Here is a 13,419-nt window from a genome sequence, read left to right as displayed (position 1 = left end):
CTGTTTGTTAATTTTCACTGTTTATTAATTTTCCCAGATGCACTCCGATGTCCAGCGATACACAAAATCAAACAGCAAAAACTTGTTAGTTTACTGTATAGACCTTGCAAAACTGGTGTCAATGAGTATCAGTGGGAAAATTCTCTACTAGTTGGAGTTACAACATAGAACGTAGAACATTACAGCACAGCACAGGCCCTTTGGCCCTCGGTGTTGCGCCGACCTGTGAAACCAATCTGAAGCCCATCTAACCTACATTATTCTATTCTTGTCCATATGCCTATCCAATGATCATTTAAATGCCCTTAAAGTTGGCGAGTCTACTACTGTTACAAGCAGTGCATTCCATGCCCCTGCTACTCTCTGTGTAAAGAAACTACCTCTGACATCTGTCCTATATCTATCATCCCTCAATTTAAAGCTATGTCTTCTCATGCTAGCCATCACCATCCTAGGAAAAAGACTCTCACTGTCCAACCTACCTAACCCCCTGATTATCTTATATGTCTCAATTAAGTCACTTCTCAACCTTCTTTCTAACGAAAACAGCCTCAAGTCCATCATACTTTCCTCATAAGACCTTCCCTCCATACCAGAAAACATCCTAGTAAATCAACTCTGAACCCTTTCCAATGCTTCCACATCCTTCCTATAATGCGTTGACCAGAACTGTAAGCAATACTCCAAATGTGGCCACACCAGAGTTTGTACAGCTGCAGTATGATCTCCTGGTTCCAAAACTTAATCCCTCTACCAATAAAAGCTAACACACAATATGCCTTCTTAACCACCCTATCAACCTGGGTGGCAACTTTTAAGGATCTATGTACCTGGACACCGAAACCTCTGTGCTCATCTACACTATCAAAGAATCTTACCATTAGCCCAGTACTCTGCATTCCCATTACTTCTTCCAAAGTGAATCAAATCATACTTTTCCAGATTGGTTATAGGGATAAGGCAGGAATAGGGTACTGATTGTGGATGATCAGCCATGATCATAATGAATGGTGGTGCTAGCTCGAAGGGCCAGATGGCCTACTTCTGCATCTATTGTCAATTGTCTATTAAACTCCATTTGCCACCTCTCAGCCCAGCTCTGCAGCTTATCTATGTCTCTCTGTAACCTACAACGTCCTTCGTCACTATCCACAACTCTACTGACCTTAGTGTCATCCGCAAATTTACTAACCCATCCTTCTATACTCTCATCCCCAGGTCATTTCTAAAAATGACAAACAACAGTGGACCCAAAACAGATCCTTGTGGCACCCCACTAGTAATTGAACTCCAGGATGAATATTTCCCACCAACCACCACCTTCTGTCTTCTTGCAGCTAGCCAATTCCTGATCTAAACTATACCTAGCCCAAACAAAGATTGAAGAAAAGAATCTAACCATCCCTGTAATGTTCAACATTCATCATTGAATCCTCCCACTATCAATGTTCTGGATGTAATCATTGAACAGAAACAGAACTAGGCAGTCATATGGCAGCATGATGGCTTAGTGGTTAACACTGCTGCCTCATCGCACCAGGGACCCAGGTTAATTCCACCCTCTGATGACTGTCTGTGTGGAGTTTGCACATGTTCTCTGTGTTTGCATGGGTTTCCTCTGGATGCTCTGGTTTCCTGCAAAGATGTGTAGTCTAAGTGGATTAGCCATGGGAAATGCAGGGTTGCAGACCTAGAGTAGGGGTGGTCTGAATGTACTGCTATTCAGAGGGTTGTTGTGGACTCGATGGGCTGAATGGCCTGCTTCTACACTGGGATTTTATGATTCTATAGAAAGACAGTGGCTTCAAGAGCAGGTTAAAGGCTGGAAATTCTGCAATAAGTAACTCAACTCCTGACTCCATGATGCCAATGCAGCATCTACAATGCATAGTCCAGAGTCCAATACTCCCCGTTTGCTTGGATGGGTGCAGATCCAATAACACCGACTAAGCTTCATCATCCTGAACATAGAACAATACAACACAGGAACAGGCCCTTTGTGCCACTGTGCCAACCATGATGCCATTTTAAACTAATCCCATCTGCTAGCACATGGTCCATATCGCTCTTTTCCATGCCTGTTCATGTGTCTGTCTAAATGCCTCTTAAGCATTGCTATTGTATCTACTTCTACACCTCCCCAGGCAGCACATTTCAGGTATCTACCCTCTGTCCAAAAAGCCTTCCCCCTCTGAACTTAAATTTATGGTCGCTAGTATTTAACATTTACACCCTGGGAAAAAGACTTTGACTATCCACCCTATCCATGCCTCTCATAATTTTATATACTTCTATCAGGTTGCCCCTCATCCTCTGATGTTCTGGTGAAGATAGTTGAAGCTTGGACAAAGCAGGCTGCTTGATTGGTACCACTTCCATCACTTTCAACGTTCACTCCCTTCGCCACCAATTTTCAGTGGCAAAAGTTTAAGTTTAAGAAGGCAGCTCACTACCAACTTCTCCAGGGCAATTAAGAACTGGCAAAGAATGTCGGCCCAGCTAGTGACACCCAAATCCTATGAAGAAATCAAAAAATTAAAAATATTGGGAAGTACCCTTCCTTCTTTGCCTGATCTAAACCTGTAATTGTGTATGCTTCTATAATTGTCCCTCAGGATCCTTTCCTCCAAGCAGAACAATCCCAGCATTTCCAAGCTAACTTTATAATGAAAACTGCTAGAATCTAAGTTACCTATATCTAGAGCTGAACACTGATATAGGTATTTAGTGCTGAATGTCAGAATTAGAAATGTAGGTCTTTTTTGAATCAAACAGACAGTTTTACAGTTGCTTGAAGGTGGATGATGCTCATTGGTCTTTGTGGAAAAATGTCAGCTTTTAAATACAATAGGATGGTGCCTTCTGGGCAAGCAAAGGATTCAGAAAGGGAAAGTGGAAACTGATGTTTGCACTTAATGATAGATTTACTCTAAAATCCTTGTGAATCTCTGAAATCTTGAGATATTAATTGAACATATGGATAAAGGTATATGAATTGCTGAGCACAATGACACGTATTCAGTACAGAGTGTGCAGACACTATTTCACAGATATCCAGTGCTGAATATGTAGAAATTATAATTCAGCTTTCTAGTACTGATTATATAGGCATTTTGGTGAAGGTATCCATTGCTGAGTGCAAGCACCATAGTACAGGTACCTAACACTAGGCAGTTTTGTACATGTATCTAATACTAAGTATGGGAGGCATTTTTGTAAAAGGATTTAATGTTGATTGCCCTGGGTTGTATGGTACAGATATCCAATATTGGGTGTATGAGTACTAAAATCTAGAACTCCAATACTCAGTATGCATTTCACTGTGGCAATAGGATCCAATGCTGCACAAAGTTCAACAAATATCAAATACTGAACACTGGTGACACTTTTGTACAGGTATCCACTCTTGAGTGTGGACCACATTATACTAGGTATCATAGCTTTATGCATGAATTTCTACTTTTTTGCTGTCTCTTTGAATCTGGCATGAATGAATCACATCAATCAGTGAGAAGATTGTAATTTAAGTTAAATATAGTTGAAGTTGTTGAATGTTGCTATGTTGAATAGTCAAATTTGTTAGTACCTATTATGTTGTACTGATTCTCACTCCAATTCTCAAATATATGACTCTTTTATAAATTTATCTTTCCTTCTTCAGATTGTGAAGGACAGGGCTGATATTGTGATCTCAGGCGTTGTTGTCTTTGATGAGAAGCTATATCAGGAAACATCTGATGCTAAAGACATACATCACAATGTTAAGGTAAAGCACAAAATCCATTTACTTCACAATCTGCACTTAAAATATATTGGCATGAAACTTTCAGTGTATCTGGCACAAAAATAAAATGATGATATAAAACAAAGAACCATGGATGCTGAAGATAGAACATAGAACAGTACAGCACAGTACAGGCCCTTTGGTCCACGATGTTGTGCTGAGCATTTATCTTAATTTAAGGTCAACCTAACCTACACACCCCTCAATTTGTTGCTGTCCATGTGCTTGTCCAGCAGTCACCTAAATGTCCCTGACTTTACTACCACTGCTGTCAGTGCATTCCCTGCACCCACCACTCTCTGCATAAAGAACCTACCTCTGACATCTCCTCTTTACCTTCCTCCAAGCACCTTAAAATTATGACCCTTCTGCCATTCCTGCCCTGGGGAAAAGTCTCTGGCTGTCTGCTCTATCTATGCCTCTCATTACCTTATACACCTTTATCAATTCATGTCTCTTTCTTCTTTTCTCCAGTGTGAAAAGCTCTAGCTCAGTTAACCTCTTTTTATAAGATAAGCCCTCCAATCCAGGCAGCATCCTGGTAAATCACCTCTACACCCTCTCTAAAGCATCTACATCCTTCCTATGATGAGGCGACCAGAACTGGACACAGTATTCCAAAGGCCTAGAACATAGAACAATATAGCGCAGAACAGGCCCTTCAGCCCTCGATGTTGCGCCGACCTGTGAACTAATCTAAGTTCATTCCCCTACACTATCCCATCATCATCCATGTGCTTATCCAAGGATTATTTAAATCTTCCTAATATGGCTGAGTTAACTACATGGGCAGGCAGGGCATTTCATGCCCTTACCACTCTCTGAGTAAAGAACCTGCCTCTGACATCTGTCTTAAATCTATCACTCCTCAACTTTTAGTTATGCCCCCTCGTACAAGTTAATGTCATCATCCTAGGAAAAAGACTTTCACTGTCTACCTTATCTAATCCTCTGATCATCTAATGTGTCTCCATCAAATCCCCTTGTAGCCTTCATCTTTCCAATGAGAAGAGACTCAAGCCTCTCAGCCTTTCCTCATAAGACATTCCCTCCAGACCAGGCAATATCCTGGTAAATCTCATATGCACCTTTTCCAGTGCTTCCACATCCTTCCCAACCCGAACTGTATACAACATTCCAAGTGTGGCCGCACCAGCGTTTTTTATAGTTGCAGCATGACATTGTCCCTCCGGAACTCAATCCTCTACGAATGAAACCTAACACACCGTATGCCTTCTTAACAGCATTATCCACCTGGGTGGCAACTTTCAGGGATCTATGCACATGGACTCCAAGATCCCTCTGCACATCCACATTACCAAGAATCTTTCCATTGACCCAGTACTCTGCCTTCCTGTTATTCTTCCCAAAGTGCATCACCTCACATTTAGCTGCATTGAACTCCATTTGCCGCCTCTCAGCCCAATTCTGCAGTTTACCCAAGTCCCCCTGCAACCTGCAACATTCTTCCACACTGTCTACTACTCCACTGACTTTAGAATCATCTGCAAACTTATAAACCCATCCACCTATGCCTGCATCTAAGTCATTTATAAAAATGACAAATAGCAGTGGTTCCAAAACAGATCCTTGTGGGTTTGTGATGCATGAGGAGAAAGTGAGGTCTGCAGATGCTGGAGATCAGAGCTGAAAATGTATTGCTGGAAAAGCGCAGCAGGTCAGGCAGCATCCAGGGAACTGGACTCCAAACTGAATATTTTCCACCAACCACCACTCGCTGTCTTCTTTCAGAAAGCCAGTTTCTAATCCAAACTGCTAAATCACCCTCAATCCCATGCCTCTGCATTTTCTCCAATAACCTACCATGTGGAACCTTATCAAAGGCTTTACTGAAGTCCATGTACACCACGTCAACTGCCCTACTCTCATCTCCATGCTTGGTCACCTTCTCAAAAAACTCAATGAGGTTTATGAGACACGACCTACCATTGACAAAACCATTGTCTAACCAGGGTTTTATAGAGCTGCAGCCAAACCTTGCGGCTGTTAAACTCAACCACCCTGTTAATGAAAGCCAAAATGCCTTAAAAACCCTATCATTGTGGTGGCAACTTTGAGGGATCTATGTATGTAGACCCCAAGATCCCTCTGTTCCTCCACACTGACAAGAATCCTGTCTTTAACCCTGTATCCAGCATTCAAATTTTTCTTCCAAAATAAATCACTTCACATTTATCCAGGTTCAACTCCATCTAATGTGCCCGAAACGTCGAATCTTCTGTTCCCTAGATGCTGCCTGACCTGCTGTGCTGTTCCAGCAATAAAGTTTCAGCTTTGATCTCCAGCGTCTGCAGACCTCACTTTCTCCTCAACTCCATCTACCACTTCTCAGCCCAGCTCTGCATCCTGTCAATGTCATTTGTAACCTGCAACAGCCCTCAACACTATCTACAATACCACTGACCTTTGTGTAATCAGCAAACTTACTAACCCAACCTTCCACTTCTTTGTCCAAGTCATATATAAAAACTACAGAGAGCAGAGGCGCAAGAACAGATCCCTGCAGGACACCATTGGTCAGCAACCTCCAGGCGGAATACTTTCCATTCACTCCAACTCGTTGTCTTCTTTCGGACAGCCAGTTCCATATCCAGATGGCCAAGTTTCCCTATGTCCCATTCCTCCTAATGTTCTGAATGAGCCTACCATAGGGAACCTTATCAAATGCCTTACTGAAATCCATATATACCACATCCACTGCTCGGCCTTCATCAACTTGTTTTGTCACATCCTCAAAGAACTCAATTGGGTTTGTGATGCATGAGGAGAAAGTGAGGTCTGCAGATGCTGGAGATCAGAGCTGAAAATGTATTGCTGGAAAAGCGCAGCAGGTCAGGCAGCATCCAGGGAACAGGAGAATCGACGTTTCGGGCATAAGCCTGAAGAAGGACTTATGCCCGAAACGTCGATTCTCCTGTTCCCTGGATGCTGCCTGACCTGCTGCGCTTTTCCAGCAACACATTTTCAGCTTTGTGATGCATGACCTACTCCTCATAAAGCCATGCTGACTATCTTTAATCAAACTATGTTTTTTCAAATAGTCATAAATCCTATCTCTCAGAATCCTTTCCAGTATCTTGCCGACCACAGACATAACACTGAATGGTCTATAATTCCCAGAGCTTTCCCTATTCCCTTTCTTGAACAGAGGAACATTTGCCTCCCTCCAATCATCCAGTACTACTCCCATGGAGTAGTATCAGAGGCGCAGCAATCTCATTCCTTGCTTCCCATAGTAATCTTGGATATATCTGGTCTTGTCCTGGGGACTTATCTATCTTGGTGCTTCCCAGAACTTCCAGCTCAGAGATCTGAAACAAAAACAGAAATTGCTGGAGCAACTCAGTAGGTCTGGCAGCATCTGTGGAGAGAAAACAGAATTTAGTGTTTTGAATCCAGTGATCCTTCTTCAGAATTGATAGTGGCTGGGAAAAAAGGTAGCTATGTTAATGAGGTGGGAGTGGGAGGTGGACATGGAGAGAAGAGAGACATGAGCAGATAGGTGGAGATGAAGTCCAGACAGAGAGAGAAGAAAAGTTAAGCAGACAAAAGGATTGTTGATGTTTAGCCATGGGGTAAAAAAGCTATATTGATGATAATGGAGACTATGAGTGAGTGGGTAAAAAGACATGAAAGGAGGGTGTTCATGCTCTCTAAGATTATTGAACTCAATGTTGAATCCTGAAGGCTATAAGTATCCCAAGCGGAAAATGAAATGTTCTTCCAGCTTGTATTCAGCCTCATTGGAACACTGCAGCAGGCCACTGATGCTGACAAAGTGCTTATGCTTTCCCAACTCCCTCTTTAATGCATGCATGGAGATTAAGAGGGACTGACTTGTGCTCTGCTTGCCCAAGGACATTCATGCCATATAGCATCATAGCTTAGAGTGAACACCCCTCTCTAACCCAGAAGCCCCACTCCCATTCTCCACTTCCCAACTTCTCATCTCTCTTGTATCCAAAGACCCAGATACATAAAATAAATCCCTTCTTGACTTTTGGCATAGCCATAAAATACGTGGGTGGCACAATGATTCACTGGTTAGCAAAGAATCCTGATAGAGGTCTATAAGATTATGAGAGGAATGGACAGGGTGAACAGAAATCAGCTGTTCCCTTAGTCGCAGGGGGCATAATTTTAAAGTGAAAGGAGTTTTAGGGGAGATTTAAGGAAAAGCCTTTTCACTCAGAGTGGTAGCCATTTGAAATGCACTACATGGGAGGGTAGTTGAGATGGGAAATCTCACAACCTTTAAAAAGTACTTGGATAAGCACTTGAAGTGTCATACCATTCAAGGCAATAGGTTTGGCAAAGTGGGACTAGTGTAGCTAGTAGTATGTTTTTGGTGGTACAGACTGAATTGGCTGAAGCATTGTTTCTGTAGTCAATGATTCTAGAGGGTGAGTTAAAGGTCACTGATTTGAGGTCTTGCTTAGTTGGAATGAAGAATGAGGCAAAAGGGTTTGGAACATTGACTGCATCCTCATTAGCATCGGGAATTCCATAGACCTGGGCACTGATGATCTTTGACTCTCTTCCCTGAAAAATAGTCCCTTCAGAATACATGTTTTTCTGATTACAACTGAATAACTTGTAACTGATATTCATTATTTACTATTTAGATGCACGTGACCATTGTAAATACTCCAGTCTTTAACGCTATCCCTGTGGTGGCTGGGAGCACAGTTGGTGGAATCCTGCTTCTACTTTTGATTATTTTAATTCTGTACAAGGTGGGTGTCAAAAACTGAATTTGAGTAATAAAACTAACTGATGGAATCACAAGTTGCCAGGAAACACAAAGAGGAGGGACAAGCTCTGTCGCACTCCAGATTTTTCTTATCACTAGAAAGCATGAGAATGAGGGGGGTAGAATGGATATTGACCAGAACAATTAATATTTAACTTTAGTGTGAGTTATTGTTTGGAATTGTGTTTCGAAACTAAGCAAATGCAGGTGCACCAATTGAGAATAGAAAATGCATTAAATGTTCATGGTGACAGTTATTAAAAGCATTTGTATACTGACCTTACAGATACTGTTAATGACCAAAATACAATTTTTAGATTTACTATAACACATACTGCATATGCAGTCCACCATATTAAACATGAATCCCACTAAATGTGAATCTTACACAGCCCACCATACTAGATATGAATCCTAAATGGTCCACCTCACAATAGAACATAGAACATAGAAAAATACAGCACAGAACAGGCCCTTTGGCCCATAATGTTGTGTTGAGATTTAATCCTAATGTAAATTATAGTAACCTAACCTACGCACCCCTCAACTCACTGCTATCCGTGTGCATGTCCAGCAGTCGCTTAAATGTCCCCAATGACTCTGCTTCCACCACCGCAGCTGGCAATGCATTCCATGATTCACAACTCTCTGTGAAAAACAATGCAATAGTAAAGCATAGTACATCTCACTTAGATGTGAACGCTCTGCAGTTGACCTCCCTGTATGATAATCATACGCACTACCTAAATGGAAATCCTGAATACATTTGTCTCATTAAATAAGAATGTACAAGGAGAAATAAATTGTGTTAAACATTTGAGTTGAGTTAATTTTTGACTTAAATATGGAAACCATAATGGGTCAACTGACCAGCTGGCTATAGGAAAACGCAAAGAAAGATCAGTCCACCAAGATGTCTTTCTGTCAACTGCAAAGCAAAAGATTGAGTGGCCATAACAAATATTTACCATGCACTGAGTAATTAACTTAAAAAGCTGAGGAGCATGTTAAAAAACAGTATTCCAAAGGTAATGATCAATCTGAATGTCATGCGTAAAGCAGTGGGAAGATTTTGGTATGTTAATGCATATCAGAGACATAGTGCAAGAAGGACAGCCTCTTAATTTTTGGGTATTAGAATTGGATATGTAGCAGGATGGATCAGTACAAGGTGGACATGTTGCTATGGCAGAGCTGGGAGCAGGAAGATGGTTTAAAGTATTTAGGCAGAGGAGTGGGCACCAAAATATAGTGCCACAAAGTAGAATTAAAGAACATAGAACTGTAATAGACTTTGAGAGTTTAGAAATAATATGGAATTAGGTGGGAATATAGAAAATGCAAAGCTGTTTAATTTAGAAATAGAAGCAGAAAATGCCAGAAATGCTCATCAAATTAGACAATACCTGTGAAAAGTGAAACAAAGACAATGTTTCAGGTCAGTGGCAAGTTGTTAGATGTTGCTGTTTCCAATATATATTTCTAACATACTGTTTTTAATTTATATTTCCAGCATCTGTAGTATTCAGCTTTTGTATACGATCTGATCTAATTTTCATGTGTACTGTTGCATAAGGTCTGGTTAATCTTAAAATCACAAAGTGCTGGAGAAACTCAAATTTGGCAACATCTTTGAAAAGAAAAATAGAAATAACATTTAATGTCAAATTTTCCTCTTCTTCAGAAACGAATATTCAGAACTCCACCATCTGCAATATTTTGCTTTTATTGTTTGATCAATAATGTTGTTGAGTTGAAATCTGAAATAGCCATATGGGAATTTGCAGCGAAACCACCTAAGACTGTATTGAGAAAGTTATGCTTAATACTACTGGCTATTTCAAGATATCCATAAAAGCTTAAGATGTGGGCAAAAGTAAGCCATTCAACCCATCAAATCTTCTCCACCATTCTTTGAAATCATGGTTGATCTGATAATCCTCTAGTTCACTTGCCTGCCTTTTCCCCATAACCTTGATTTCCCTACTGATTAAAAATCTGTGCATCTCAACCTTCAATATTCTGAAAGACACAGCTATGATAGCTCTCTGCAGTGAAGAATTCCACAGATTCACTACTGTCCCAGAGAAGAAATTCTTCCTCATCTCTGTCTTAAGTGGAGACCTGTTGCTCTGTGATGATACTCTCTGGTCCTGGACTCTCAGTGGAAAACAGCCACTCCTCATTCATCTTATCAGATTCTATAAGAGTCTTATATGTTTCGAAAAGCTCTATGTTGTAAAGTGTCATTTCCTAAACTCCACTGAATACATTGGCCCAACCTACTCAATGTTTCCTCATAAGAAAATCTTTCCATATCATCATCAACCTAGTGACTGCTTCCAATCCCAGTATATCTTTCTTTAGATAAGGGAACCAAATCGGTTCACTGTCGACATTTCGAGCATAAGCTCTTCATCAGGAATCATTCCTGATGAAGAGCTTATGTTCAAAACGTCGACTCTCATGAGTGAGCACAGTGCATAATGAAAACTGAGGCTGAACAGCCAGAGGTCGTAGTCCATATTGGAACTAATGACTATAGCAGGTACTGTGATGATATCCTGCAAAAGGAATTTAGGCAAAAAGTTAAAATGCAGGATATCGAGACTTGTAATCTCAGGAGTACTCTTCCTGCCATGTCCTCGTGAGGCCAGAAATAGGAAGGTAGTACAGCTGAATATTTGACAAAGCAGCTGGTGTGGGAGGGAGAGATTCAGATATCTGACTATTGGGATCTCTTTCAGGTCAGGTGGGACCTATACAAAAAGTCCAGGCTGCACCTGGCTGCTCGAGTGCCAGTACCTTCCCTCCATACTAAGCAACATCCCAGTAAATCTCCTCTGAACCCTTTCCAAAGTTTCCACATCCTTCCTATAATGCGGGCTGACCAGAACTGTACGCAGTACTCCAAGTGCAGCCACACCGGTTTTGTACAGCTGCAGCATATGCCTTCTTAACAACCCTATTAACCTGGGTGGTAACTTTCAGGGATCTATGAACATGGGCACCGAGATCTCTCTGCTCATCTACACTACCAAGAATCTTACCATTAGCCCAGTACTGTTTATTCCTGTTGCTCCTTCCAAAATGAATCACCTCACACTTAGAACATAAAACACAGAACATTACAGCGCAGTATAGGCCCTTCGGCCCTCGATGTTGCGCTGCCCTGTCATACTAATCTGAAGCCCATCCCACCTACACTATTCCATGTACGTCCATTTGCCTGTCCAATGACAACTTAAATGCACTTAAACTTTGCGAATCTACTACCGAAGCAGGCAAAGCATTCCATACCCTTACTACTCTCTGAGTAAAACATTACCTCTGACATCTGTCTTATACCTATCTCCCCTCACTTTATAGAACATAGAACATAGAACATAGAAGACTACAGCGCAGTAAAGCCCCTTTGGCCCTCGATGTTGCGCCGATCCAAGCCCACCTAACCTACACTAGCCCACTATCCTCCATATGCCTATCCAATGCCCGCTTAAATGCCCATAATGAGGGAGAGTCCACCACTGCTACTGGCAGGGCAGTCCATGAACTCACGACTCGCTGAGTAAAGAACATACCCGTACCATCTGTCCTATACCTACCCCCCCCCCCTTAATTTAAAGCTATGCCCCCTCATAATAGCTGACTCCATACGTGAGGAACTTGTTAAATGTGTTCAAGAAAGTTTTCTTTATCAAGATGAAGACGTCATACTAGGCAAGGAGTAAACCTGACCTCTTGAGAAATAAGGCAGATTGGAGTGTTATTGGGGAAGCTCTTTGGGACTAATAATCATAATTCTATTAGTTTTAAAATAGTTATGGAAAAGGATAGGCCTTATATAAAAATTAAATTTCTTAATTGGATTAAGGCAAATTTTGAAGGCACGACACAAATAGTCTTTCGCAGGTAAAAGAATGGCTGGTAAGTGGGAGGCTTTCAAAAGTGAGATAATAAGAGTTCAGAGGCGTTACCTTATATGTCTGACTTAGAGGAAAGGGTAAGGCTAGTAAGAGTCAGGAACAATGGATAAAAATATTGAGACTCTGGCCAAAAATAGGAAGGAGGTATGTTAGGTATAAACAACTGAGATCAAATTATTCTCTTGCAGTGTATAAGGGGAGTAAGGACATTCTTAAGTGGGAAATCAGGAGGGCAAAAAATGGAGTTCGAGATGGTCTTGGCAGATTAGATTAAGGAGAATCCAAAAGAGCAAAGAGCAACTGGGAAGAGAATAGAGCCACTTTAAATCAATGAGGTCATCAATGTGTGGAACTACAAGAGATGGGAGAAATACAAAATAAATATTTCACATCAGTTTTTAATGTGGAGAAAGATAGGGAGGCTAGGCAACTCAGGGAAATCAGTATTGATATCTTGAAAACAGACAACATCACAGAAGAGGAGGTACTGGAGATCTTAAAAAAGATAAAGGTGGATAAATCTCTGGGACTTGATCAAGTGTATCCCAGGACATTGTGGAAAGTTGGGGAAGAAACTGTGTGGCCCCTAGCAGATATATTTGCATCAGCTATAGCCACACTTGAGAGGCTGAAGGACTGGAGGGTGGCTAATGGTGTGTCTTTATTTTTAAAAGGCTCTAAGGAGAAGCCTGGGAACTATTAATCAGTGAGTCTGATGTCAGTGATGGGTAAGTTGTTGGAGGGGATTCCAAGAGTTAGGATTTACGTGCATTTGGAGAGACAAGGACTGATTTGGAATTGTCAGTGAGGCTTTGTTGATGGGAAATTGTGTCTCATGAACTTGATTGAGTTGTTTTGAGTATGTAATCAAAAAGATTGATGAGGGCAGAGTGGCAGACGTTGTCTACATGGACTTTAATACTGCCTTTGACAAG

At 41.3% G+C, this 13,419-nt stretch overlaps 1 protein-coding gene across 2 annotated transcripts in view; it reads left to right on the top strand.

The window, feature by feature from the left end:
* Positions 1-13,419, top strand: part of LOC122561888 (integrin alpha-E-like) — a 354,449-nt gene that overhangs the window by 333,699 nt on the left and 7,331 nt on the right. For both annotated transcript variants that reach the window (XM_043714220.1, XM_043714221.1), the window contains 2 exons: positions 3,662-3,766; positions 8,431-8,541. In XM_043714220.1, coding sequence (XP_043570155.1) covers positions 3,662-3,766; positions 8,431-8,541 — 216 coding nt within the window. The remainder of the gene's footprint in view (positions 1-3,661; positions 3,767-8,430; positions 8,542-13,419) is intronic.

Source organism: Chiloscyllium plagiosum, chromosome 23 (assembly GCF_004010195.1).
Source record: "Chiloscyllium plagiosum isolate BGI_BamShark_2017 chromosome 23, ASM401019v2, whole genome shotgun sequence".
Lineage (NCBI taxonomy): Eukaryota > Metazoa > Chordata > Chondrichthyes > Orectolobiformes > Hemiscylliidae > Chiloscyllium > Chiloscyllium plagiosum.
The sequence above is the reverse complement of the archived record's forward strand: the minus strand, read 5'-3'. Positions and strand labels throughout refer to the sequence as shown.